Consider the following 26954-nt stretch of genomic DNA (forward strand, 5'->3'; position numbering starts at 1 on the left):
AATTGGAGTTCAAAAGTTCGTGATTAAGGACAATTAAATTTCGCTGAATGTTTAATTAAAAAACGACTCCAAACGATCGGACATTTTACGTTTATTTGAAGGTTTTTCCGAAATATTATTTATTTGGTCGGAAACGAGTTGTTGAGGCGGCAGAAATTCCCATTACTTTTCTTATGGGTACGTTTTCCGATAATAATTCGCAGAATTATAACCTATTAAATGCATGGAGACCAGAGAAATTCATAAACACCCATTTTAACAATATTTTGACGAACGTGCAGCGGAAAAAATGTTGTTTTTAGTCAAACAAGGCCAAAACGTATATTTAATATCTCAGAAATAGGAAGTATACCAAAACCTAAACAGAACCTCTTTTATACCCTACTTTGAACAAAACTAAAGATGGATGAGAAAGTACTATGTTGATGATAATGTTTTATTGCTTAACTTAACAATAAAATACCTGGTTTCACCGCGAACATCTTTAATGTTAAAACCACCAAATTATCAAAATCGAAGCACGCCATTCTTCTTGTTACATGCTGACCGATGCCGAGGGCGCCACTTCTCACTTCGTGTATATCAAGTTGCCTATATTTAATAGCATCCCTTAAGAATATAATAATTAGAGATCTAGGTCTGACCAGGATTTATTTCGCGTTCAGATCTAGTCTTTAAAACGTTATTAGGAGGAATGGAAGTTTGTATAGCAAGTTGCCTATACCTATGCTATTCATCAAGTATGTCATAGATTCAAAAATGACCAATAACATTATCGCAAAAAAAGCAGTTTTCCTAGCTGGTAATAAGTGTCAGGAAATTGTAGCCTGTATTTCGTTTTATCAGTATAATCTACATATTTTAGTAGCTAGCAGTTAATTCGCTACTCCCCTAACACGTTGTAATTGTCACGTTTACGTTTATATGTAAGCGTCACATTATAATTTACGATGTCGTTAATTAGGCCTTTTAAATGTTTACAGCCTCCGCCCGCCGCAATAAAACTACGGAGTTGTTTCAAAAGCATTTTATGGCGTCTATTAAGAGCATGATGTTTGGGGCGGGGGGGGGGGGGGCGAATGGACTGTCAGTTACCACTATAAACATCGATAAACATTGTAACTCATTTTCCTCGCCTTTTTTAAAAAAAGTTAAGTTTTTCGAAAGTAGTTAGAAGAATATTTATTTCCAACGGCCGAATAATACTACTGTTTATTTATTTGTTCTTCGGCTATGTTTTAATAATAAAACATCGGTCTGCAGGATAACATTGTGGATTATTGAAAAACAATTTTACAAAATTTATCCTTAAATAAAGACTACAGTGCTGTTAAAGCCAGAGTCGAGTATTTATGATATAATAATAATAGTTTTATTTGTTAGTGTTTGTTTGAAGACGATTATAAATGTTGATGAAATGTCTTTCCCTCGCATACTGACTTAAGTAGGATAGAACATGTAAAACATGTAACGCAACAATACAAATGGAACCATACAAAATGTATTACAGGATTATTGGTTGTGGCTGTCATAAATTTTGTTTGGGTCGTCTTTAAATCATTCCTAGATAAGGATTGATGGTGACAATGTTTAGCTCATCCGCTATTACAATACTGCTTTTACAGAATACAACCCTACAGCTTGCTTAGATCCGTAACAATACCGGCAGCATCGTTCACACACTTTTTTTCAGCTCCGTTTAACGTGGAGTCTTAGTGTGAATCAAAAGAGCAAAAAGGGACCAAAACTGTCCTATTCCACTTTATGATTAATGATAAAGTAATGTCTACAGTGTTGATAATGCACCATCTGAAAGCGCCACTAAAAATTATAATGGGTTCTGCGAGTAAGAGCTGTGACTCCCAAGTCTTTAGTCAAATCTTGAGAGCCCAATCTGTGATACAGTATTAACGTGACAATTCTAATGGTTTTGCCACAGATGTTGAAAACTATCCATACACTCATCCTGTGTTGCGACTTCGTTGGTAGTTTGGCAGTTTTGAGTTATGTCGATCGTAAACCACACGTGAGAAACAGCGTAATTATATCCTTTAAGGTCTTTACGGGCGGACAGTAACGCTTTGGAAGACTTTAATTTGCTTTTTATCTGTTTGGTTGTTCAAAGGTTTCGCCGACAACAGGCGTTTAGGTGTGCCGGGACATCTGTGAGAATCGATTCTTCGCTTGGGTACGTGACGGGAAAGAAAATAACCTATTACTTTTCGAAAATGAAATCGAGTGTGTTTTGATTATTTTTAACATCGTTAAATTCAAGGTTTATAACTTTTGAATTTTGAAGTTGTTATGATTAAGAAAGCCACGAACAGTTCACAACGGCTTCTAATGCAGTGTGATCAAATCTACTAATAGATAGTATATACTGGAAAGATAATGGTTATAAGAAAGGAAGGAAAATCTAGGGACAGTCCTGACTACTAAGAATTTCAATAGACAAAAATTTTTTAGTTTTTAGTTTTTACTTAATTATACGAGGGAAAAAAGAAGGACGGAGTGTTCCCCGTCGTGGTAGAACATCATGGCTGGAAAAACTGAGGGAGTGGATTTTCCAAGTGCAGATAGCCAGATTAGCCAAACTTCATTAGAGGACGGCACCTCAAGAAGAAAAAGATGTGCAAAACACCATTAAAATTATGTTTCAATTTTTTAAAATTTTGACACTCCTATCTCGAAAGGCTCGCCATAACCGGCTTACATAGTACGCAAAGGTGCAACCTAGACATTTCAAGGGAGGAAGGTCTAATCTTCTAAATTGTTTTCCTAAAACCATTACGTAGATCCTTGTTGAAGCCACTTTCTAGCTTCGCATCGTGATTTGAAACAGGCAACTTAGTATGCCGCATTCGTCTGCAAACAACATCGAGATTACAAAATGTCGAGAGCAGAGATCTCAGTATAAAAACAGAGGTACCCACAACTACGTCGAATGCAAATTTATTGCACAAACGCGTAACTCGACAAATGCTATTAATTAACGCTCTAATTCATGCTTTATTGAATAGCTTGACATGGACACAAAGTCTTGGGTAATCCACTTAGCGCAATTTAACCTTCGGTTTAACCCTCATCACGGCCAGTTTATGACATTTCCGGTTTGCCCATCTATATTAAACATTTCCGTGTTTTAATCGATGTGCTTACTGCTTGCGGTTAATTAAATTTTATTGATTTGCGACACAATAAAATCGCCTTTATTGGGGCTTTAGCGGGGAAGTGGATAAGACATTGCCACTTTTTAGATATACGGAGTGAATTTCATTAATTTTTTTGCATTAATTTTTGGGAATTGTTATTGATTTTATGTTAAATAAAAAATACTCTGTATCTGCACGAGACAAAATAAAAATGTGTTCACAAAGTGCGACAGAGTGGATAAAACAGGACCAGTGGATTTCATCAAATACGTTGCCGGTTGGAGAACAAAACTTCATCTTTTTACTTTTTATCACGTCCTTACAAATATCCGAACCGCGCGTATATCAAAACTGCCATGACACGTAAGCGGAACATAAATCTAACCGCCATGCAAGGAAAGTCGCTCATAAAAACATCAATAATAATAATAATAAAAACATTTGGGAACGACCAGCGCTGTTGCCAATTTGCGCGAAATTCCTCAAAACGATGATTCAACTAAACCTAAACATGGACATGGCCGCTATAATCGCCAAATTGACATCATTCACTGCGTGTGGGAAAACTGATAAAACGTAAAATTATTTAATAGAAAACAGTTAACTGACTTTTTTTCTTATTTTGTAATCGAATTTGAATAATCCAATTTTTATATGAAATATTTTTTGACGTTATTTTTGTAGCGTGAATAAAACGTCAGCTTGGCGTGTTTTTTGCACCACTCACTAATATAAGAACTACTTATGATTTGAATTTGAATTTTGAACTTTGTTACCTAGGAGCTCTTTAGTGACAGTGTTGTAAAAAACCCGTGGTTTTTCATTAACAGAAAAACACAGATGAAACTCTACGCAGTTCTTAAGTTTTTGTATTTATATTTTATTTAAACCATTGGCGAACGATCTTAATGAAAATCGCTATTTTTTTCCCTACATTTAGGGACTTTGTAATGGCAACCCCGCCGCGCCAGCGTGCTGTCACGGGACGGCGGCGCGCAAGGGGGCGGTGCCGTGTGCCGGCTCGCGCCTGTATCGCCGTCTCTTTCGCTATCGCAACGCGAAAATTCTTGCGTCATGTAATTCCGTTTAAGTGGCATGTTTATTATGTCGGATGCTTAATGGACCGAGTCTGAGCCGCTCCTAAATACAAGTTTAAACCCGACATTCGTGTCGTTTGACAAATTACTCCCGGATTTCTCTTCCGATATAAATACGCGGCCGACACGCCGAAATAATATGAAAGGACTCGTGGTCCGCACCAATGATTCATTTGACAGATTTATAGAAATGTTCTCAGATTATTCAGTGGCTTTAGTGTATTTATAAACGACACCAAGAGTGGTATTTAATAGTTTTATTTAATAAAATTATTTAATTAAAAAATAAAAATAGCAAATAAACAAAGAACGGGAACGAACTTTCTTGCGTTGCTTATATACATACAGTTTACGTAAGAAATTTTAGCCCTTAATATAACCGCTAAAATACTTTTTGCGTGTAGGATTATTTTAGCTTTACAGTACTCCCTTCAAATTTGAGTTCATAACACAATCAATCTTGGTATTTGACTGCTATCTTAAGTGGTATTTTATTTTGAAATTAATTGAATTAAATAAACCAGACAAACCAAAACATATAATCCTAAACCTTGAAAGTTAAACTAGCCAAAATAAGAGGAACTAAGATAATTATAATCGATAAGCTTAGTCAATGAGTTGTCGACAATTCTCCAATAAATAACCAGATAATTTCAAACGAACTTTAGATGTTATAATATTTTTCATTTCAGCGAAAATTCAGTGATATAATTTATTTCCAACGCAGTTTTCTTTAAGTTTTTCTGTAGTAATATATCAGTCACTATCAAAATTTCAAACGCAGGAATTAGAGACATTTTTATATTGAAGACACGACATATAAAACATACGGAGAACCAAACAATACCGAGAGAACTTGAACATTTTTTCATCTTTTCAATACATTTGTTTATGTATAGAAAAATAAGGCTTACCAAATATCAAACTCAAAACCCAATATTTAGGTTGTAATAAACAATTCAAGTTGTGACACCCGGCTATTCCTTTTAAACGACACTAATCGGACGGGAATGATCATGACGTCATACCGCTGCTTTTTTTTTATCGATGCGGAGACATAGCGGTTATAGGCCGAGAATTATATTATTTTTGGCTCGTGTAAAGCTGTGTTTTGTGTTTAATATACGCCGGTTTGTATTTGTGCTTAGTGTGCTTTACATGATAACAACACAAAAACAATATTACAACTTGTGTTAACGTATTTGAATAAAACTCGTTAAACGCCAGATAAACTTTTTATTCGTCTACCAGAAAATAAAAGCCGACGTTTTGTCCAGATGTCACTTTAGCCCTAACCGTGCAAACATTTAACTCCTCGAACTTGCACCCATCCTATTGCAGTCTCCATATCTATGTAAAATAAAGAACACTTTAAGTTATAAATGCCTAAATCTCTAAAATCAGTATTTAGGTTTCCACTAGTTTAAAAAAATCCATTTTATTTGTTTTTTTGTTGAATATTTGATATACCATTTGAATTTTAAAAACTAGAAAACTTTAAGCTGATTACAATATTATATTTTAGCTTTAACACCTCAGCAAAAAAAAAGCTTTCGGTGTATTTCTAATATAAGATGTCACAATAAACATATCCACTTAGGGTAATTTATCAGATTGATCTTTTAAAAAATCGTCTTCGGTCATTTTCAAAACTTTTTTTTGATACTAAACACAAGATAATAAAAGCAACCGACAAGATCAAGACTAAAATTAAAATTAAAACCACGATGACCAACGGGCTGCCCTTCTCTAATGGCTTCTCTATACTACCGTCCGGCTGGCACGTAATCTGACCAGCGCATTGACGTCACAACCGGTCACAGTCAATTACAGCGCGTTTAAAAGAGGATTTAAATTTTACAATTTTTAATTGCTTATATTTCTTACATAGAACTACGAGATTAATAATTACACACCTATTTAACTTGTGGGAAGCGCCACTTTACCACTTCAGTTTCGCTTCCTTCGGATCTGAACCACTTCGGACATTTCCGGGATTTTACCGCACGGGTTTGAGAGCAGTCGGATATTTTCGGAGATATTTCCCACGCCTTTAATTGTGACGTTTGTCAGTTCTGACGGGCATGTCAGCGAATGTATTCTTGTTGTTTTGCGAAAATGTACCCAAAAAGTAACGGACGTAGAAAAAGTATAATTCGATAATAAACTTTCTAAGTCACTCGTTTATTAAACACTCGCTCCGCTCGTATCAAATGAACTCGTGAACCAAATGCCGTTTGCCGCACTTACATTTTTCAAATTAAAATTTTGTAAATTAAACAACACTGCTGCTGTTCTTAACCACGTCTGCGTGGGACTTTATAAATAACAATAACATTTAAAACTGCAATCGTTTTCCGTTAAAGGCTTTTCGACGTTTTATTACAGCGGTCTGACTAGCAGCAAAAAAAAAACTCCCGAATGACTGGGAAGTCGTCGGCGCCTCTTAATTACCACTTAATGAACCTGAAGGTGAATTAGATTTGGCATTAATTGAAAACTCGGTGGCGAACGATCTAACGAGAACAGGTAATTGGTCCCCGGAGGGCGGGAAAGGGGTTCGTTTACGCGCGGCAACTCTCAGTTCCCCGCTCTACCGCGCTCCATACTTGATCGTTTATTTGTCCATAAAAGGGACAATATTTTGCCGGCGTCAAAGGGTTCCGTCCAATTTGGGATCGTCTCTTGAGTTTCGCCGTTTGCCTTTGTTGGCACGTCCCGACTCAAAACTGTTGCGATAACGAGCTTCTCGGATTTGGTTCGCCTGAAAATCTGCGAAGTTTGTCGTCGGTTGAGTAACTGATATTGTTATTTAACTTTTAACAATGTATTTTAGATTACAGAAGAATTTAGATCATTAGCTTGGAGAGGTGGAAGGAAACCATATGGTCCTCCTTCAGTACTTCAAACTTTGAACTCGTTTCAATGGTTGTCCGTATGAAACTGACTGACATCAATTGTTAAACTTCAAAAGGCCCATGACGATAGTGATTTGTCAAGAGCCCAGAAGAAGAGAGTCTATTGAAGGGCTACGAAACGGAAGGCCTTCATTTTCAAGAACCAATGAAAATGTCGACAAAATCGTCAATGTTGTGCATTCAGAGTATCGGTTGACAATCAGAATGATCGGGGCAGAGTTGAATTTGGTTCAAACCACCGTTCATCAGATCATCATCGTTCAATGAATTTTGGATAAGCAACAATCTGCTCAAAAATTGTTCTAAAAAACTCTCCGCAAGACCAAAAAGAGAAAGAAGAAAGGTACCTTGACTGTTGGACTGGACAGATATTCTTGAAAAACTTCGAAAAAGGGTCATTCGCGTGAGATCAAACATCAAGAACAATTGGGTGTTTTTTCACGATAACCCTCCAAAAAATGATTCATATGGCTCCTTAGCTTCCTTATTCGACTGATTTGAGTTCATGTGACTTTTCGCTTCGCGAAGTTGAAGATCACTTCAGAAGACGTCATTTTGCAAAACATTCAAACAACTGTAACTGCTCAGAGTTCAATACGGTCTCGGCAAAGCGGGTAATACCCGTAGAATATACCTGTTACATCCGCTAGAAATATCGACGCCTTTGAGTGAGAACCCAATTGCGACATTTTCATTCCCACATTGTACATTAATCCACGAATCCATCGTGAGATCGATCGCATTATGCATTATGATCCGCCGTTTTTTACAAATAGAAGAGTGATGTAACCGAGCAAATATCCGCCATATAAAATGGCAAACAAATGAATCATGAGACTCGCGAGACGTCGGGTGCTTAGTTTTACTTCGAAATTCGCGATATTCGACATGAAGAGGGGAAACTACATTGTATCTTATTTACAAGACGAAATATAATATAAGGTCCCACGTAGCGAAATAAAACGTAGCAATATGAGATTGAGGGCCTGCATTTTATTTAATCCTATTTGGCTTATGTTTACTCTCAATTATTACAAAATTACTGGCGCAGAATCTGCGAAACGGATATGACGTCGACGTTCAGCGAAATATCTCGGAAATCCAACCGAAACTAGTCCACTTTCCGAGGAAATTACCAACGTAATAAACGTACAACACGAAACCCGTGTTTACGACTATTAAATATAACAGGGGAAGTTTCCTTACTTACACACACAAACACGTCATCGTATTTGCGCTCGAACGTATTCAAACAAACTATTAAATATTCAACCGCATAGAGATGTTGGAACATAACAAAACCATTAGCGGGAATAAGACGGGAACAATAACGGCAATAATTTCGTCGTAACTCGATATTAATTCGTTTCAATGGGCTCCCGGGGAAAGGATTTCGCAATGCATGCCAGTGATTGCCCATTATATTAAGGTTTTGTATGATATTAGAGCGATCGCGGTCCATTATTCGCCATTATTAATTAGTCCCGGTGAGATGTGGCGTCGATACTTCCACGGGTTATTTCGCGAGTAAAAATAAAGCGTCTGGGTTTTTTCTTTCACGAATTTTGCAAGTTGGCAACACGTGTTGCGTCAGCATATAAAAAAAACTAATAAGGTTCAGACACACTTCCAAATCAAGGTCTCCAATTTTTGTTTATCTCAAGACACCGTTATTCGGGCTTCCTACACTAGCTTCACGACTTAGCATAATTCTTAGAAGCATATTTACTCTACGGAAAATTTAGTAACGTTGACTGAAGGCAGTGCTATGTTGCCTTTTCTTTTCATGCCGACAATTTATTTCCAAGCTTATCATCATTTGAGTGCATTGATTTAGTTTGTTATTGAATGGCACTAATTTGCCAGAATTTATCTTCAAATTTGATAATAATTTTTTTTAGATAACTATCAATGGGATCCTGCCAATCACCTTTGTTTAAATGACATTTTTATGAACAATCTTGGGAGAAAGATATGAATGTAATGTATGGTTTTTTATTGCTAGGATTTTTTGAGTGATTTTTGTTTAACTCTTATTGATGTACGTTTTAAAATAAAATGATGAGGGGTGGTTCAATGTTTTTTAGGGAACTGTAAGCTGTCTAGTCTCTTTGTAAAAACCGTTTATTGCTCCAAACGCATCCTGTGATATGTCTAATTTAATGCGACATTTTTTTTTTCATAAAAAAATATAATGAAATGATAACTAAAAAGTTTTGTCAAAATGGTATCTCGATGTGTAGCCTAAAAGATAAAAGAAACAAAGCTTGACAAAAATTTCAATAAGATGCAATTACATCGTCATTGATGCTGTTTTATGTATTTGATTTTCCAGATTGAATGATAAAATGTCACAATATTAACAACAAACCTTAAAATCCAAATAATCTAAATCATAGTAAATAGTTGCAATTAGTTAGACTAATTTGCCCTTCTGCCTTTATCATTAAAGGCAAATTGTTCGTAATCGATCGCCAGAAAATTTATTGTAAAAATATCTTAATTTTTCAAAGAAGCTTCCACAGGCTACTGTAATCCTTTTTACAATACTTCTGGATTCCTCCTGCGTCGGTTTTTGCTTAGTCGAAATCGCTGACGTTTCGCCAATCATCCTGTTGACTTCTTCAGAGCTTGACTGAAACAGTTTCAACTGAGCAAAAACCAACGCAGGAGGAATCCAGAAGTTTTGTAAAAAGGGAAAAAATATCTTCTTAATTATTTTGATTCCGCCACACAAATGGCACCGTAGAGCCCGGGTGTAGCTTCTACGAGAGGTAAACAAAGAAGTAGATGATGTGGCTATACTCTGTGCTAATAAATACGACTACTACGAAAGCGAATTTAAAAATTAAACCCAATGGAAATTAACGAAAGGTTCTTATAAAGGTTTAATTCGTCTTCACGATCAAAACGTAATTTCCGTCGAAAATCCCTTATAGTCGCTCGCGCCAGGTCTGAAAGTTAAATAACTTTAAAATGGCTTTGTAACGGACAAAATGCAAATTCGGCGTTTTTAATTTTTTTTTTGTTCGCGTCGCAGATAAGCGATCCGAATAAAGCGGAGAAGATTAAAGCTGTCGTACAACGCGACTTAACGAGTCCAAACTTTTTCTATTTAAACGCAAAAAACTTATTCTCCGAAGGTGCTCTCGAAGCAAAGTTTTCCCAACTTCAATCGAATTAAGTCCCTCGAATCCGCGCTCTCTTGTTCAAATCCGGGTTCCGGGATTTAATAGAGTGAAAAAAAATTTTTTCATCCGCTCCCGTTCTAAGATGTCTTTGTATTGGATCGGCGAAGTTTTTTAATTGAATATCGCCCCGCTTGATTAGGTTATCCTCTCCCCCCCCCCCACACTCATCCTTCTTTTCGCCGTAGATTAATATTTGCCAGTTAAAGGTGATAATTTTAAATTGACGTTTCCATTTAAGCTTCTTCAATTTTTTTTCTGCTCTAAAAGACCCAATTATACTTCGCCTAACGATATACCGTTTTTACGACATAATCCGGTATTTCACTTTGTTAAATTTATATGAAGGTCTAACCGTAGGCCTACCTAATCGATTCGCATTTCGATGAAGAAGTAAATTTAGCTATAATACAGTCTTAGAATATTTTTTTTAAAAAGTTATTCTACATCAAAATAATCACTATTGTCACTGAACTCGTCCTCCATATTAACCATTAATTGTGGCACTAGTCTTCTTCGATGTCATGTTCTATAAATTTTTTTCATCTAGCCGCAGGTATTTTTTCTACCTCACTTCTAATTAATTCTATTGCCCCAGAACTAAATTTCGGCGAATTGTTGTTTTTCCTTAGACGGGGTTTCAGCTGTCCCCATATTAGTTTCGAAGCATTATCTACCCCACGAAACTAGCACATCAAACGAACATTTCCTGCTGTTACCATCAGTCCATCCTTTCTTGACGGTATCATGGCTATCAAACCAGTTGTCATCTAAATATATGGCGTGGAAGTTTTTAGCACGAATTTCTTGGATTCCATCAAAACTTGTCTCTTCTTGATGGTTTTGTAATTAATAAAAACCAATTCTTCGTACGAACGCATGCCAAGTCTCTTGGCAACAGTCAATGTTCAAAACGCTACGCAACTCTTCAAGTATTTAATTGTTAAAACAATATTCTTCAGAATCGTATCATATAGCAACCGTCTCGCTATTCCGACTTTTTGGGATCCCACGATCTTTCCCCGTTTTTCGTGGGCACCAATGACAACTATGTCATGTACCGGCGGCATACGGTTTTTAGTCATGTCGGACCTTAATTTTGGGGCTCCATTTGAAATTATAATTTTGGCAGCAATCGGCAAATGTGACCGAGCAACTTCTTCGTCGCTTGACAGCGCAAGTCACTAACAAAATTAAATAATATTAGTATTTGGTAAGAAACAAATTGTTGTTATTATCTGCATAAGATTTTGCATTACTTTCCTAGGAAAATATTTCATTAAATTATTATGTTAAACCATTAAATTGGAAGCCCGTTTAAACTTTCTAATGTGTTTTGAATATAAGAATTCAACATATCTAATGGGCAAATTCAACTTGACATCGAGCTACCTCCAGTAACGACTATTTTAGTAAGATTTAGGAAATGCACACAAATATGACAGTTTAATGAAACAAAATTTCCCTAATCGTAAAATACGACAGTCCGAACGGTACAGTTCTTCTTGATTAACATCTTAAATACGGCCCTGGCTTGTGGTACACGGGCTGAAAAAAATGGTCTCTTCCGCTTTATAACAGCCGGGTCTTAAACTCATTTCGAAGTCAAAATCACTGGGCGAATGCTTATAACTTAGCCACTTATATTATCTGTCAAACTTGTTGCAATTTTGTACTATACACGTTCCAATATTTTGACGAAGAAATTGCATCGTATCTACGGGACTTTAAACAGCTTTATATTCGTCGTCACTGTATTATACGTATGATCAGCCTTACGAGTCGCGAAAAAAAAAACATTCCACGACGAGGGACTTCGCAGTTGTAACTGCGCTTTATAATTCCGATCGTTTCATCTCGATGCGACGCGGGGAGAAATACATTGGTGGCCCCATTAGAGAACCTCGCGGAATATCTGCCAGCGCTTTTTCACAGTCGCAATTAACAATTAACCACAGCCGGTGCTCCGTAAAGGGAATCCGGCTTCGCCTTGTACGCCGTACGCTTTATTATGTAATTAATGTTATTAAAACGATTCGATTAACCACTTAGACGCAATTACACAGGATCGGGAATTTTATGTATAACGAATGCGCTAATTCGAATATCAAAATGGCAATTAGTCTAATTTCATTGAAATATTAAATGACAATTTTGCAATCTTGCGTAACAGGAAATGAAACAATAAATTCGGATTTTAAGGTACTATCAACAATATAAAAATATAGTTTAATGTTATCTATTTGTGGTTTCAGATAAAAGTCAGACTGAAATGTATTTTCATAGAAAAAAATCCTTTTTGAGGTCACGTAGGCGCCGAATAAAACCCGTTCATTTCATTGTTTCAGGGTTCCGATGCCAGTTCTGTGATCTTCGCCTCGACACCGTCGTCCCGCAAACATGAGTTTCCCGGAGCCTTACCGCCTAGTTTGCCCCAAAGCCTTCCCCACGGTCCGGGCAGTAGTCCGGTGCCGGCACCGACGCCCCCCAATTTGCCGGCACCGTCGCCCGCACCCGCGCAGCAGCCGCCGAACCATCCCGCGCAGTCGATGCAATCGGCGACTGCGCCGCCGCCACTTCCGAAAGATCTGACCGCGCAGTCGACGGTCGGCGCGGTCAAGTCGGAACCGATGTCCCACGGAAAAATACCCATCGGTCAAGGTAGTTAATTCTAATCGCCATAATAACTATGACAATTTGACAATTTTGATCGTCTGAAGCGTTTTCTAGAAAAATTTAATCGGATTTAGATCAGGTTTTTCCACCAACTCAGCTTTTATCTCGGCCATAAAGCATTGAATAATAAAAATATGGCCTTAAGTCTTTCCTTTTACATGATACGCGCCTTTGACCAGCGTTAAGCTGGCTAGACAGCGGGTCGAAGTCGATCGAGTGGAACCCCTCAGGGACCTTGTCTGTCTCCACCAACACTGTTCATTATTTTTATTAATGACTTGCCAGACTTCCTGACAAATCTGGGTTATCCAGTAATGTACGCCGACGGCAGCAGTATTATAATTAGAACTAAAAAAAAAAAAAGAATTTGCCACTAAGAGTAGAGTTATGGCCTCTGGATTGCAGTATCATAATAAAAACAGGAAATAAATGTTGATGTTGATCAAAAACTTTTATGAACTGATCGTAATTATAATATAAGTGTTAAATTTGGTACACCACGGGCCTGTTCATATTGCACACATCAGGTTTTCATGGCTCAAAAAAGAGTGATCAGATCCATAGCAAGGGTATCAAGGTCATAGTCATTCAGAGAACTTTTTGGTTCCTTACAAATTTTGACGCTGACGACCCTTTACGTGTACTGTCTTATTCTACATACCAATAAAACAGAACCCAAATTGTGACAGAGGCATGAGAAAATTAAATTGAGCAATCTTTTTATGTGCTATCAATTTGCCAACAAAAAACGGATTACCTTGTTATTAAAAATTATATTATACACTATCCGAATTTTTCAATGATCGCAGATCTCCAGCGTTGTGAGGATTGATCATATAAATACTCTGTGTGATGTTTTTTTTTGCTTAAAGTGTATGTTTGTTTTTTTTACGTATATTTGTTATGTACTATCCCAAAATGTATCGTATTATTTAACTGTATGCCTTACATTGAGCGCAGTTAATAAAAATTAAATCAAATAGCAAACGAAAACAGGTCTAGAAAGATTTCATAAGAATGCCTCACATTTTATGCAATTTAACTCCAATAGTAGGGATTGGTTACTTATGCGCTTGATACGAGCACATGAGTGAGGCGGGACACTCGTGATCTGTGCTGCCATCTATAGGTGGGCGGCGAAATTTCTTTGGGAATGTTAGATAGGAATCTGTAACTTCGTTAACTCAAGATTTATCCTGGGTGACGGGGGACGCGGAAGTAACGAATCGCTACTACTAAATGGGCCGTTTAAAAGTTTTCCATTAGGAAAAAGTGAAAACTAGGAACGCCCTCTCATTGTTGATCGCAAATAAATTCGCATTGAAATCGCTGAAATTATGAATTTGATTGCTTTTGAAGGTTTGTTAATTTGCTTGCTAACGGTGCAATCTAAATTTTAAGTATCGGAAACTAGATTGTGAATGAATGCTGGGTTCAGTCTCGGATTTCATACGAGATACAGTCATGCAATTAATGCTTTCGTAGCCCAGAAAAGAAATATTAGGTGCATTGCCAAGCTATATCCCAGTACTTTCCACCAAGAATATTTTGACAGTCTAAGAATCCTTACCGTTCCTTCTCTATATTATCTGTCGATGATTACTTGACCGAGCGACGTCTCGGTGATGGTTCCTTGTCATTGAATCTTTTTTTGTAGGAAATAAAGGATATTATGATTATAATTACTTTCAGTTCCAGACATCGGAATGACGGCAGCAGGGCCGCCGCCGACGATAGTCGCTCCGCAACCACCACCCCCATCCGTGCCATTGACGGCGGTATCGATGCCTCAGCCCGCGGCAGCGCCCACCACTCATCACCCGCTGGCACTGGACTCGTCCGGTGCCCATCCGGGTGTCCACGGACCGAGGACGGACAGTCCGGCTGTCGCGACGTCCGCGAACGCCGCCGTGGCTCCGTCGCCTGGACAGTTTCATCATTCCTATCAGGTAAAATAACCATCACTGCCCAATACAAGGTGTTATCGAATTGCCATCGGATAATTTAATGGACGAATCTCAGAATCGAGGAACAAACCGCAAAAATAACGAGTGCAGTGTGGTTTTTTAGTAAAAAGTCTTTCGGCTTAACAAAGTATGAAAATAAGTGACTAGGCGATCTTTTATCACTTTAACTTCTAATACTAGAAAAAAACATCAATTCCAATAACAATTGATTAAGTTGTTACCTAATACGTCATATTAGACCAAACTACCGTCTACATGATACTACTGAGTAATAGGTACATTTCAAATTGTGAGTTTCAGAATCCCCTGGTGGGATCCCGATTCACCCATTAAATCATAAGCGCCCAGGTGCGTGTCAATCGTGGATTTTAAATGTTTCAGCCCATCTACGCACCCTACGCCCATTCTGGCGCGTCAGCATATCCTAGTAGCGTGTCATATCCCGCGACCAACACGACTAGTATATCGCCATCGGTACCTCCCGCGCATTCGCAAACGGTTTCCAGCGGTGGTTCTGCGCCGACTCAGTCTCTAGCCGTTCCGAGTTCGAAATCTCACCACCAAGTCACCGAACAATCGAGGGAAAAACGTGCGATATCTCCTGCGAAACCGACAATGAGTCCTAGGATAGAAACTAGGGAGAGGGAGAGTTACAGGTACGCGTTTGGTAGTTGTTCAAGCAGCTTCAATCAACCAATTAACAGTTTAGATTACGAAGGTGGTGTGAAATTCAGAGTCTAGAATTTGTAAAATTGGGGCTGCTTATTGATTTATGAAGTAAATGAATTTTTTGCAATGAAACCACTGAATCTTAACAAGATAAGAAGGGACACTGGGTATTGGGTTTTTCATTGTTGTGGTTAGATTAGACAGTTCGCCTGGATGGGTCTTAAAGCCCGCGCGACTCGAGCCTTTGTATACGAGGGATCATCATCGAGACCTACTTGTTCAGGTACAATAAATATTGCCGACGCGGAATTTGCGTATTTAAAAAATATTTCTTTATGCTCAGTTCGGGTTTTCTCGTAAGGAAAGTTGAAGTATAAAGAGAATTGTTGAATTGCTCAGTAGAATTTGTCTTTTTGTTAAAATCATGAACGAAAATTGTTTAATTGCTGTACTACAATATTTAACATTCAATGAACCCTATCGACGGGCGATACGTACTACAGCCTCTATAGACTTGCCGCCATCGGGTGCCACGAGGAGTTACAGTCTGTTCATAGATATAAAAACAGGTCCGTACTTTGCTTAGAATTTAATTATTTGGGGTTCTGTTATGAAAGATACTAAACAATATTTATTTATTTATGTATGTATTTATGTTTAAATTATTTTTATTACCTACTTAAATTACTTAAAATTATTCACATAATATATCAGTATCACTATCACTGTCATCGCCTGTTCTAATTATTATTTGTGCTATATTATTTGCAATATGGATATACGATTGTCCTGCTTTTTCTATATGTTTAACAGAATTTGCCCAACTTTGTGGAGGGATATTAAAAACTTCGGTTTCTATAAATTTGAGGACATTGGAGTTAACACGCGGAAAAAACAACATGTTCAATGGGATTAAATATACAGTGGTAAGGTGGAAGCCTTAAAACTGTAGGCACTAGATTTTTTGCATAATTATCACAGAAGTATTCCTTTTGTAGGTTCAAGCTTTGTAGAACCTCAATTAATTGCTTTTTGGTATAATCTTCGTGAAAATAAATGTCGTATTATACATGTAGTTTTGGATTGTTGCTTTTGTGTCACATGAGGAAGGGGTTTTAGTCAACTGTCTACTGTGATAACTTGCATTGTCCATTACAATTACGCTACTAGGAGGAATGTTTGGAACTAGTTTGTTTTTAAACCAACTTTCAAATAAATCAGCGGTGGTGTCTTCATGGTAATCCAGAGAAGAATCTTTAATATTTTTCGCAGACAGAGAAAGTCCATTTGGAATCCAACCATCTTTAGAGCCAGCATGCACAATAGTTATTCTTTTACCTCTTTTTGATGGCGCGTTTGTTTTACACTTATCAGTTGAGTCAACCCAACCCTTTTCCTGTGTATCATAAGTGACGAACCAGATTTCATCCAAGTAAATAATTGGCCTTTGTTGTTCTCTGTAAATCCTAATTTTTTCTAGATATTCCAGTCGCCATTTCCGAATTCTAAAAGATTCCATTAAAACTTGCCTTTTGTCAATTTTTTTAAATCTAAAACCCATGTGTTGAATACACTTCCATAAGGTAGTTCTGCCACATTTAACACCGGTTTTATCTTTTTCATGCCTCCTAATTAAAATATCTAATGTAGGCACGCTTTGTTCCTCGTATAATTGGTAAATTTTACTCCGTATTATATCTTGATCACTTCCATCTACAATCGAGAAAATGTCAGCATCGCTTCTTTTTTTCCTCGCTGAAATTTCGCACAATTTTCCATACAGTTGATGTTGGAATTTTCATCAATGTGACCGTTTCTTCTAAAGATGATTGCTTGCCGGCACCACGTTTAATGAGAGTCAAATAAACATTGTTTATAACTTCCTTAGTCTCAATAGAATAGTGACCACAATTTTACCTGAATTTAAATTCCGAAACTTTAGATAATCACTTTATTATATCTATGAACAGACCATACCCAAAGAGTGATAAGGGGGGAGATGTGTCGTGAACTTAATGTTAATGTTTCTTTTAATAATTAGCTCGTTCGTGTCGGCTTACGAGTCTTAAAAGGCATACGGGTTGTGTTATAGCAATGTGACCTCGCTCAGCCGCAGCAGCGTTCAGACGACTGCGGCACCCCAGTACAGCTTTCCAGCCCCAACTACCACAGTGTCTTCTAGTCTAACAGCGGTGTCGGCTTCGCCCGGGCCCGCCGCGCCCCCAGCCCCCCTGGTAGCGAAACCGTGGGCAGCGCCAGCGACCGCGGCCCCATTGGCGCCGGCGCCGGTGGTCACGCGGCTCAGCCCCGCGCCACCCAGGCCAACGCCGCCGCTGCACACGACCGCGTCGTATCCCGGCGCGGCTCCTCCACCTATGTTTGCACCGCCTCCCGTCTCGACCGCTAGTCCGCTCGCGCCAGCAGCCCCGACGGTGGCGCCCAACCCGAATCCGTTTTCGGCCGAAAGCTTGTTTCAGACCAGTAAGTCTTGTTTGCACGCGAAAATAAGTAACCATAGTCACGAAACTTTAAAATTCACAATTCTCAAAAATTTTAAGGTAAAAATTCGATGTAAAGTTTTAAAATTTCTTATTTCAACTCAAAATTTCAAATTTGGTGTTTAACTTTTGTAAAGTAACAATGAAAATATTTAAAAAAATTAAATAAAAACATTCACAGAAGTTTAAAATTTCGCAAGGTATGTGGAAATTTTTTTAACTTAAAATATTTCTTATCTTAACTAGAAATTTCACCTTCAATTTGCAATTTTAACTCAAAATTTAACCAGCAAAATTGCATTTTCATTTAATAACAAAAAAATTTATGAAAAATTTGACGAACGTGTCAAGTTTCGCACGTTAAGTAGAATTTTCAACTCAAAATTTCGTTGTAGTCTTGAAATATAAAAAATTCGTTTTTATGTTTTATATTTTGATATTTTAACTCAAAATTTCAATTTAATTAAGAAATATTTGAACATTGTAAAATTTTCACCGTCAATTTACTATTTTAATTCAAAATATTCAATTTATTAATAAAAATTTTATAAGTAAAATGTCATGCATGTAACTTAAAATTAAAATACTTCTTATTTTAACTAGCAATTTCAGCTTAATATGTGGTATTATAATTAAAATTATATTAAAGAAATTTGCAAAATTTTTTAAAATTTTCACGAACTCAAAATTTAACCTGAAAATGTTCAATTTAGCAAAAAAAAATATTTGCAAAGTTGTAAAAATTCGAAGGTTTAGTGGAAATTTCAACTTAAAACTTCATTGTAATAGTGAAATTTTAATTTAATTCCTGTTTTTACTTAAATCGTTTCTCATTTTAACTTAAAATTTTTGCAGTTTTAAAAAATTTCGACTTAGATGACAAAATTTTCAAATAGGTCGTTTGTTACATTGGTTGTTACGTCATTTTAGATCAGGCGGATATGCTGCGCAGAGAGTTGGACAACCGGTTCCTAGCGTCGCAGGATAGAGCGCTGGGCGTGGCGCCTCCGCCGTATTTGAGAACGGAAATGCATCAGCACCAACATCACCACACGCACGTGCACCAGCATACCACGTCGCTGTTACCACCGCCTGGGGCGTCGGCGCTTTTTTCCTCGCAGCTGGTAAGTCGGTTGGGTAGTTTTGGTGGTCACATTTGTTGGTAACTTACTAAATTCCCCAGTTATAAAAAGAGACCCGTCGTCATTCGTAATTAAAACTTTTGGTGAGGAAACGGAATTTACATAAATTAACCTGGAAATGCCGAATGGGTCAGAGAATTGTTATTCTCTCAAATTGCTTTTATTATTTTCCATAACTTCTGTTTACACTGGTGAATTCTGCTCACGTTTCTGGAAAAATGGCCAAAGGGTTTATTACTATATTTTAAATGTCCGAATGGTATTGTTGCGCGTTTAAGAATGTGGTTTATTATTAACTATGTGACTATTACTATGTGACTTCTTTCCTTTGGTCACGAATTGAATTATAAAAGATTTTAAGGGTCACATTGAATATTAAATGCAGTAAATTTTATTAACCCATATTATCCCAAGCATAAAAAAAATACTTTTTGCTCTGAAATTATTTATTTTGTTCTTAAGAATACATTACATGTGTCAAAAAAAATTAAAAATCATAAATAATTTATACATAAGTATACAAAAGAAAGTTCAAATTCGACAGAAAACAACTAAAAGTAGATCGTTTTCCAAATAGAACCTGATTTGATATAAAAAAACCGCATAATATTTTATGGTGCGTGAGCCCACCACTAGTAACATCCGGTTCCATTTTTGGTGATATTTTACAAAGCATTGAAGTATGTAAATGCACATACACTTATTACAAACGTAAATTGTGTGGCTGTGGCAGATTCTACATCCCCTTCGGGCTTTATTAGCATGAACAATCATGACGTGACCTTGATTATCATAACGCACTTCATCTATGGCAGGTGCAAGATTTCTTTGAGTAATTGTTTCATCAGTTTTTAAAAGTCGCAAAGCAATGTAAGATTTAAAATCAAATCAATCACTTCGTGATCAAGAAACATAAAACATATTTCAAGTGGAGTTTTTCCAGAAAGCCTATTTTTTAGTTCCTCACATGATCTAAATTCATCGGATGTAGGTGTGTGAATGTACTCAATCTGACCTTTCCTCCATTTGACAGTAGAAGCGAGCCTGTCGTTTCCAGAAAGCATACCAGGGTTTCGTCATCTGATAAATCCCATTCAGGTTCAGTAGTTGATGAATTACAGGACTGTTGAAGGACAGCTGTATCATTCGTTCGTATTAGTTCGTTCCCCGAACTCTTGTAGATTTATGTTATCGTTCATATCTTCTTCGTCAGTCATATAGACCGCGTCAATATATTCTGTAAATATTTTTTCACGTTATTTTTAGCATAAATTTACAAGGAATGGAATGCTACCATACATAAGAATACGTAAATCCAAATAATACTTACGACTTTCATTGTTATTGTCCTCATCCATCACGATCTCCTCCATACTCGCGTCTAATTCCTTTTGAGTCAAATACCTCGGAAATGCCATATTTTACGAACTCTAACTTTCACTGCACAATGCACAAACTAATACTAAAGAACGCGCTAATTGTTGGATGTGAATTCTACATGTGCTGACTTGTCTAGACTTGCAATAACAAGATTTTGTTTCACAGATAAAGGGGTGGTGCGCATTCACGCACCAGTAAATATTTGAAAAAAATAAACCATAATCAATATAGTATTTCCGATGTATCTTTTCTTCGATGTAATCTACATTCCATAGACTTAACAAAAATTGCAATACAAATCCAAAATATTTTTTTTACTATATTGGATTTACTTGAAAATGTGATACAAATTTATGTAGCGCTTTTGTTAACTTTTGAAGTCATATATAAGATCTTTCCTTTACACATAAATTAGCGATTTCTACGGTTTTATGTCCATTAGTAGTGACAATAATAAAATTTCTAAATGGATGTGCAAAAATATTTCCTTTATGTGACAAAAAAAAATCATAGAATTAACGCACCACTGGGACAAAATGGGTTAAGCACAATAAAAGTTTGGCCGTTGAGTCTCGGTAAACGTTGAACGTTTTTTTATTTACTGCCGGTTTAAGTACTTGGTGGAACTTGTTCTGCCATATTAGCATTTTACGATTGGTACTTTACAATACGCAAATTAAAATCCATATAGAAAGAGCTGGGCGGAACGAAATGGCACGCTGTTTTCAAACCGTTTTCCCCTCTTATATAACAAGTTCATTAAATCTTTGTTTCAAGTTCATTAGATTTATGCTGACTGTTAAATGGGTCGGGCGATTTCCAATATCTATTTTGCTTCGCACCTCGCGGTTTCGAGTTATGTCAAATGTTAAGGTAAAGTGACTAAGCACTTGCAAGTTTTTTTTTTTTTGGAGTCCATTCCACCCGTTCTACACGTGCATTTATTTGATTGGTGTTGGAAATGTTGAATGAACAGATACACAGATCGGTCGTATCGAATATTAATAATTTAAATCTCGCACAATATAATACTTCTTGAAGAATTCCCTGAATATCCAAATTACTGGTAACTTTAATCATACCATTTTTGGTTGCACATATCTAAAGTCCCAGTTTTTGGCACTAAAATTTTTATTGGTGCTGTTTTCTTCCTCCATTTTTTTAAAGATTTTCACCTGTCAATGATGGTGACATTATCAGTTGTATGTGGTTTGAACCGTCCTATTTCCTTCGCTATTTTTAGAAAAACTCTTTTTGTAATAGAAACATTGTTTCTTTATATGCCCATTTCTGGGATTTTTGTGCCGATGATGAGTTTTTGGTGGTATGTCGTTGAGAGTATTTATTTTTAAATCTCCGAGTAGTTTCTTTGACACGTTCAAACTGAAGTCTTTTGGCAAGTGTTAAAACTTTCACCTCATGATCTAACAGCCTGGATTTAACGAAGGTGAGGGTTGAATTACCCTCTCTTAATATTTCGTAGGATTTAGGATGTTGTAAAATTTTGGGCCTACCTCCAAGAAGTGTTTTAATGCATAATGCACAAATAAGGTCTAAATTACGAAAAACTCTGACTTCACAATAATCTTTTTAGCGGTATGTTCAGCATTCTTCCACTCACCAGCCACTTTCAGGAATTTATTTGTTAGTCACCTCTGTCACATTTAGTTTTGTTAACAACGCTATAAACTAAAAGCATAATATGTTTGGTTTTAATTTCTATATTTTCTTATTGTCACTATCAAACACCCCAATTTTGTTAACCACTTTTCAAATAAAAATAGTTTATACTAAAAAGTACTTTTCGCGTTCGTTAAATAAGCTATTAGGACAATTGCAATGTGTAATGGTCTTACATTCATTTAAGCTCGTGTGAGCTGAATCCATACTAGCTCTTCCTTTTGTATAATACCAAACGCACGTGCAGAAGGTAGCCAAGAGAGAACTTTAAAACTGGCTAAGGAAAGAATTCCTGTATTATATCATACAAGTCCTTATCCATTCTTACATAAACACACCTTAGCACCTGGCGGTAGACGAAAATCTAAAACCCAATAAAAAAGGTTTGAATTATAAATTTTTGAATCCGCTGATATATGTATCATTTGTATATTTTATTTACTAACCGCATTTCTTTTAACTACAGCCATTGTCGCCAATGGAAAGGCTGGCTAGAAGAACTCAAAGCAGTGTGAGTATTTGTTAACCCCCACTTTAAATGTTCAACTCAAGATTGAGCACTGCATGTTTGCCGGCAATTTTGCAAGTGCTTGTGTCTTCGGTTGATCTGCGCCGCCAAATGCAGGTCCAGCAGCTTAGTTTGGTAACACCGAGTCGTTTTTTAGTTTAAGGACATCACCAAGATCGGGGCGGTCGAATCGCCGTTCTATCGACAGAATTTGGGCATGCCGAGTTACGCCGGTTACAATCCAGGACTGATCGGTCATCCCGGTTTGACGACCGGGCCTACGCCGTTCGTCCCACCAAATCATTTGCCCACGTTTCAACCGAAGGTACGATTATGAGAATGCCACTTATAGCTCGCATAGCATTCAAATTTCAACTCAAAAGTAATAACATTTCACGGCAATGTTAGGCTATAGATTACACAACAGCAAGTTTTTTAAGTTAAGTATTTGATTTTAACAAAGACTGTAGGAAACGAAAAGAGAAATCGCTTACATTCTAGATTTGCGAAACTTCCTGCAAATCATTTTGCAGAAATTAATTGTTGCCTAAATAAAATTGGTTCTGCTGCATCTTACAGGTTCGTATATAGCGATCGGATTGTTTTTAAAGATGATCTCCAATTTTTAGTTAAAGGAAAAATGTGGCTTGTTCGATGCAAGTAGTTTTTAACTAATTCTATAAGCTATTAAGCAAAACTCAACTTAGAAAACACGCTGTGCACATATTATGGTACAACTACTTTTAAATCACCTATTCTCAATGAATAAAATAAAGCCACAGCAAAAAAAGACAATAATGAAAAAAAAATCTCATGAATATAAAACCTTTTTTGATACAAAAAAAACTTTATTTTTTTCAAAATATAACATATGCAAGAGAAATAGATCACCCAATTTTATCATATTCCATATTTTTAGTTTAACCAATCGCATGAAAGCTTGCTTTGGCTCTAACGCTTCTGTTTTGTTTATTTCACAGTCATTGACACCACAAGACCCTTCCAAGCCCAGAATATTGGTACGTAATCTTTGCTGTATTTTTTTTTAGTTAAAAAATAAGTGGTGCTGGGTCGATTGGAGGGATCATCAGATTTTCATAATTTTGTTTCCTCTAACAATTCTTAATAACCATAATCATTTCGCAGCCTACAGCTAACTTCTGCTAAACTCCTTTACTTTAAGGTGCTAAGTGGGTTCTGACCTATTTCCATATGGCGAACATTGCAGATATTATTAAAATCATATAGTCATGTATAAAAATTTTAAAATCCACAATAAAAATATTTTTATTTACTTTTAATTAGTATCATTAGCTTTTATTTAGTCTTTTAATTTTAAGCTAAGGAAAAACTCATGGAGAATTAGTAAAATAGGAACATTGCGTTTGGTAGGAAATTCTATACTTCTTCTAAAAAATATATTATGATGGAAAGAGAAAACGTCACAAAACATACTTTATATTCTTAGCTTGACGTCAAGTGTATATGGGGTTGAAAAAATTGGTATAAAATATAAGCAGGTAAAGAGACCACCTAAGACTAAGTTTTAAGAGACATGGACAAAAAATCTACTGTTGCCAATACCCACTTCATTTGTAAATATTATTCATCGTGTTTGGACTAATCAGAGTGCAGACCTCTGCATTGTTTTCTAGCATCTTATTAATTAGCCTCTCACATTCTTTCTTCTACTTCATTTTATCTTTATTCATTTCCTCTTGCAAGAGAGTTTTCAATGTCCCTCATTATGCCTTGCTACAAGACGTTTATTTAAATTTAAAATTTCAGGAAACCTTCCTTTTCAGCATATCTTTCCAAAATTGCTTCTTATTTAAAGCCAAATATATTATGTCATTTTTTTCCAAGAAGACGTGGGGATCTTTTTTGGGATTTTCTTGATTGGTAGCTGAGATTGTCCGTGACTATAACAAACAGCGTTTAACATTCATTTTGATTAAAACGCCAGTAAGCCAAAACAGCAAAATCAATTTTTGCTAGCAATGTAATTATTAATCTTTTACCTTTTCTCGAGGATGTTTCTATTCCAGTGGATCATCCTTATATGAAAGCTTTCCTCGCGCTTTTTAAATTTTTATCATGCCATATTATACCAACAATATATCTTTCATTTACGCACTAATTTTCTATTTTTAGTTATTTATTATTTTGTTCAAGCCAGGTACATATTTCTTTTTAAGTAAAACGGATGCATTCATTATTCTTTTGGTGGTAGGCTTTTCATCCTCTTCCGCAGTTTGTTTTCTTCCTGTACTTTTCATTCGTGACAAGATGTTGTTGACTGTCCAACTCCAGTTATATTTGAACACATTTTTCTAAATCCGAAAGTTGTCAAGAGCTTTGAACACATTGAGAGTTTTCAGAATTTCTCAGCAACAAACTTTGCCCACGACTACAGAAAAGTAACTATAATTCCAATTTTAATCATCTACCTGCCATTCTCGGCACTCTTGACAATTATCATCGGTACAACAGTACGCCTATGGAATATGGCTAAAACCATTAGGATTTACAGTTCAATATGATTTATAACTCTCGAATTACAAAAGCAGACCATAAAAGAGGGTGTTTTTCGAACCTTCACCATTGAATTTATGGATGGCCTGCGAAATAGGTTGGACATGTTAGAAGAGAGAGGGAAGTTGATTTTGACTTAATTTAACCTCAGAAATCCGGCAAATGGAACGCCATGCACGTGCGTGTGGCGTGGGAGATCTACCATCACCAGCAGAAGAGCGGTGAAGCGAAAGGAGTGTTGGCGGCGGCAGCGGCGGCGGCCACGAAGACGGCGGCCAGCGATCTGCTGCGCACTCCATCGCATCTCTTCTCGCCCAGCGTCCATTCGTCGGTACGACCGCACGAATTGGCTCCGTTCCCACCTTCCGCGTTGACCGCTCACAGACCGCCCGGTTTCGAACAACCGCCACACCACGCGGGGTCGCTATTTTCTGCACCGGCGACACATTTAGGTAAGTGATGTCCATAGACTAAACAAGGTCTGGCCAAAGCTGAACCTAGAAGACAGGTTGGGCACTGCATCTCCGCCCTTTTCTTCTTCTTCATTAAGTGCCGTGTCCACAGCAGCGGACCTAAACAATGTTGGGGTGTTTACTCCATATGGCTGGCGAAGATTTTTGAGTCACAATTTTCTTCGGCAACCAGGACCACAGTTTTCTTTTTACATTTTTAAAACCTCAATCCTCTGGCATTTTGTTTACAATAATATACTGAAGACATAATAACTTAACGCAAAGTAATAAGTGTATTCTTAAGAGAACTTGATCTGTTGGTGAACACATTTCTGACGTTCCTAAGTAATTGCTTGCCCTCTTCTGGTTTTGATTTCTCGAGTTAAGCCCCATTTTTAATTTACACTCCAGACCAGATTTGTATTCTTTATGTTTGTAGAATTCGGGTGACACTGGGTGCCTCTCTCCCACCGTGGAGAAATGTCAGGCACGGAATTAACATTTTTCTTTTGTACACTTTGCTTAAATGTTACGTTTCATGCTTAGGGGGTGAAGAACGAGTAAAATTGTGGAAGATAAGTTTGGCTACCAGAAATCCACTAAACGCAAATCATTATCAATTAATGATAATGGTATTGAGAATACATTTATTCTTAATGGATTAATTAAAAACACTAATTATAAAAAAAGAGCTATGGTGACTATTTCACAATTGCAAAGGTCTATTACTAAATTTATTAATGTTTCTATATTATTAGAAATTTTATTAGTTTTATAATTAATTTGTTTTTATTCGTACATTTAAAATTGCTGTTATGTTATTTATTTATTTATTTATTTTGCAAATTCATTCCACAAACGCATCATTGATAATTTTCAAATTATTAAAAGTTGCAATCGTGCGTGTATCATGGCATTGGAAATCACAAAACACCATAATGTCCATAATGTATGATCGTAGTAAGAAATGTCAGACAACGTCAGAGTTGGGCTTTTCACATATGCTTCATTATCTTTTATAGAAAATGTTGTTTGCTGCAGATAAAATGCTATGTTTCGTGCAAATAAACCATATTACTTACGTAATAAAAA

The 26954-nt window shown here is 36.7% G+C and overlaps 1 protein-coding gene across 6 annotated transcripts in view; it reads left to right on the forward strand.

Moving 5' to 3' along the window:
* The window catches only part of LOC132700117 (autism susceptibility gene 2 protein homolog), a 117724-nt gene that overhangs the window by 83341 nt on the left and 7429 nt on the right, over positions 1–26954 (forward strand). For 5 of the 6 annotated variants that reach the window (XM_060667239.1, XM_060667242.1, XM_060667240.1 and 2 more), the window contains exons 6-14: positions 12704–13016; positions 14724–14980; positions 15380–15654; positions 17760–18148; positions 19096–19289; positions 22834–22878; positions 23033–23200; positions 23856–23894; positions 25562–25862. In XM_060667239.1, the coding sequence (XP_060523222.1) occupies positions 12704–13016; positions 14724–14980; positions 15380–15654; positions 17760–18148; positions 19096–19289; positions 22834–22878; positions 23033–23200; positions 23856–23894; positions 25562–25862 (1981 nt within the window). The remainder of the gene's footprint in view (positions 1–12703; positions 13017–14723; positions 14981–15379; positions 15655–17759; positions 18149–19095; positions 19290–22833; positions 22879–23032; positions 23201–23855; positions 23895–25561; positions 25863–26954) is intronic. The other variant, XM_060667244.1, reaches the window with a different exon arrangement.

This window comes from Cylas formicarius, unplaced genomic scaffold, assembly GCF_029955315.1.
Source record: "Cylas formicarius isolate icCylForm1 unplaced genomic scaffold, icCylForm1.1 PGA_scaffold_3__17_contigs__length_32017465, whole genome shotgun sequence".
Classification (NCBI taxonomy): Eukaryota; Metazoa; Arthropoda; class Insecta; order Coleoptera; family Brentidae; genus Cylas; species Cylas formicarius.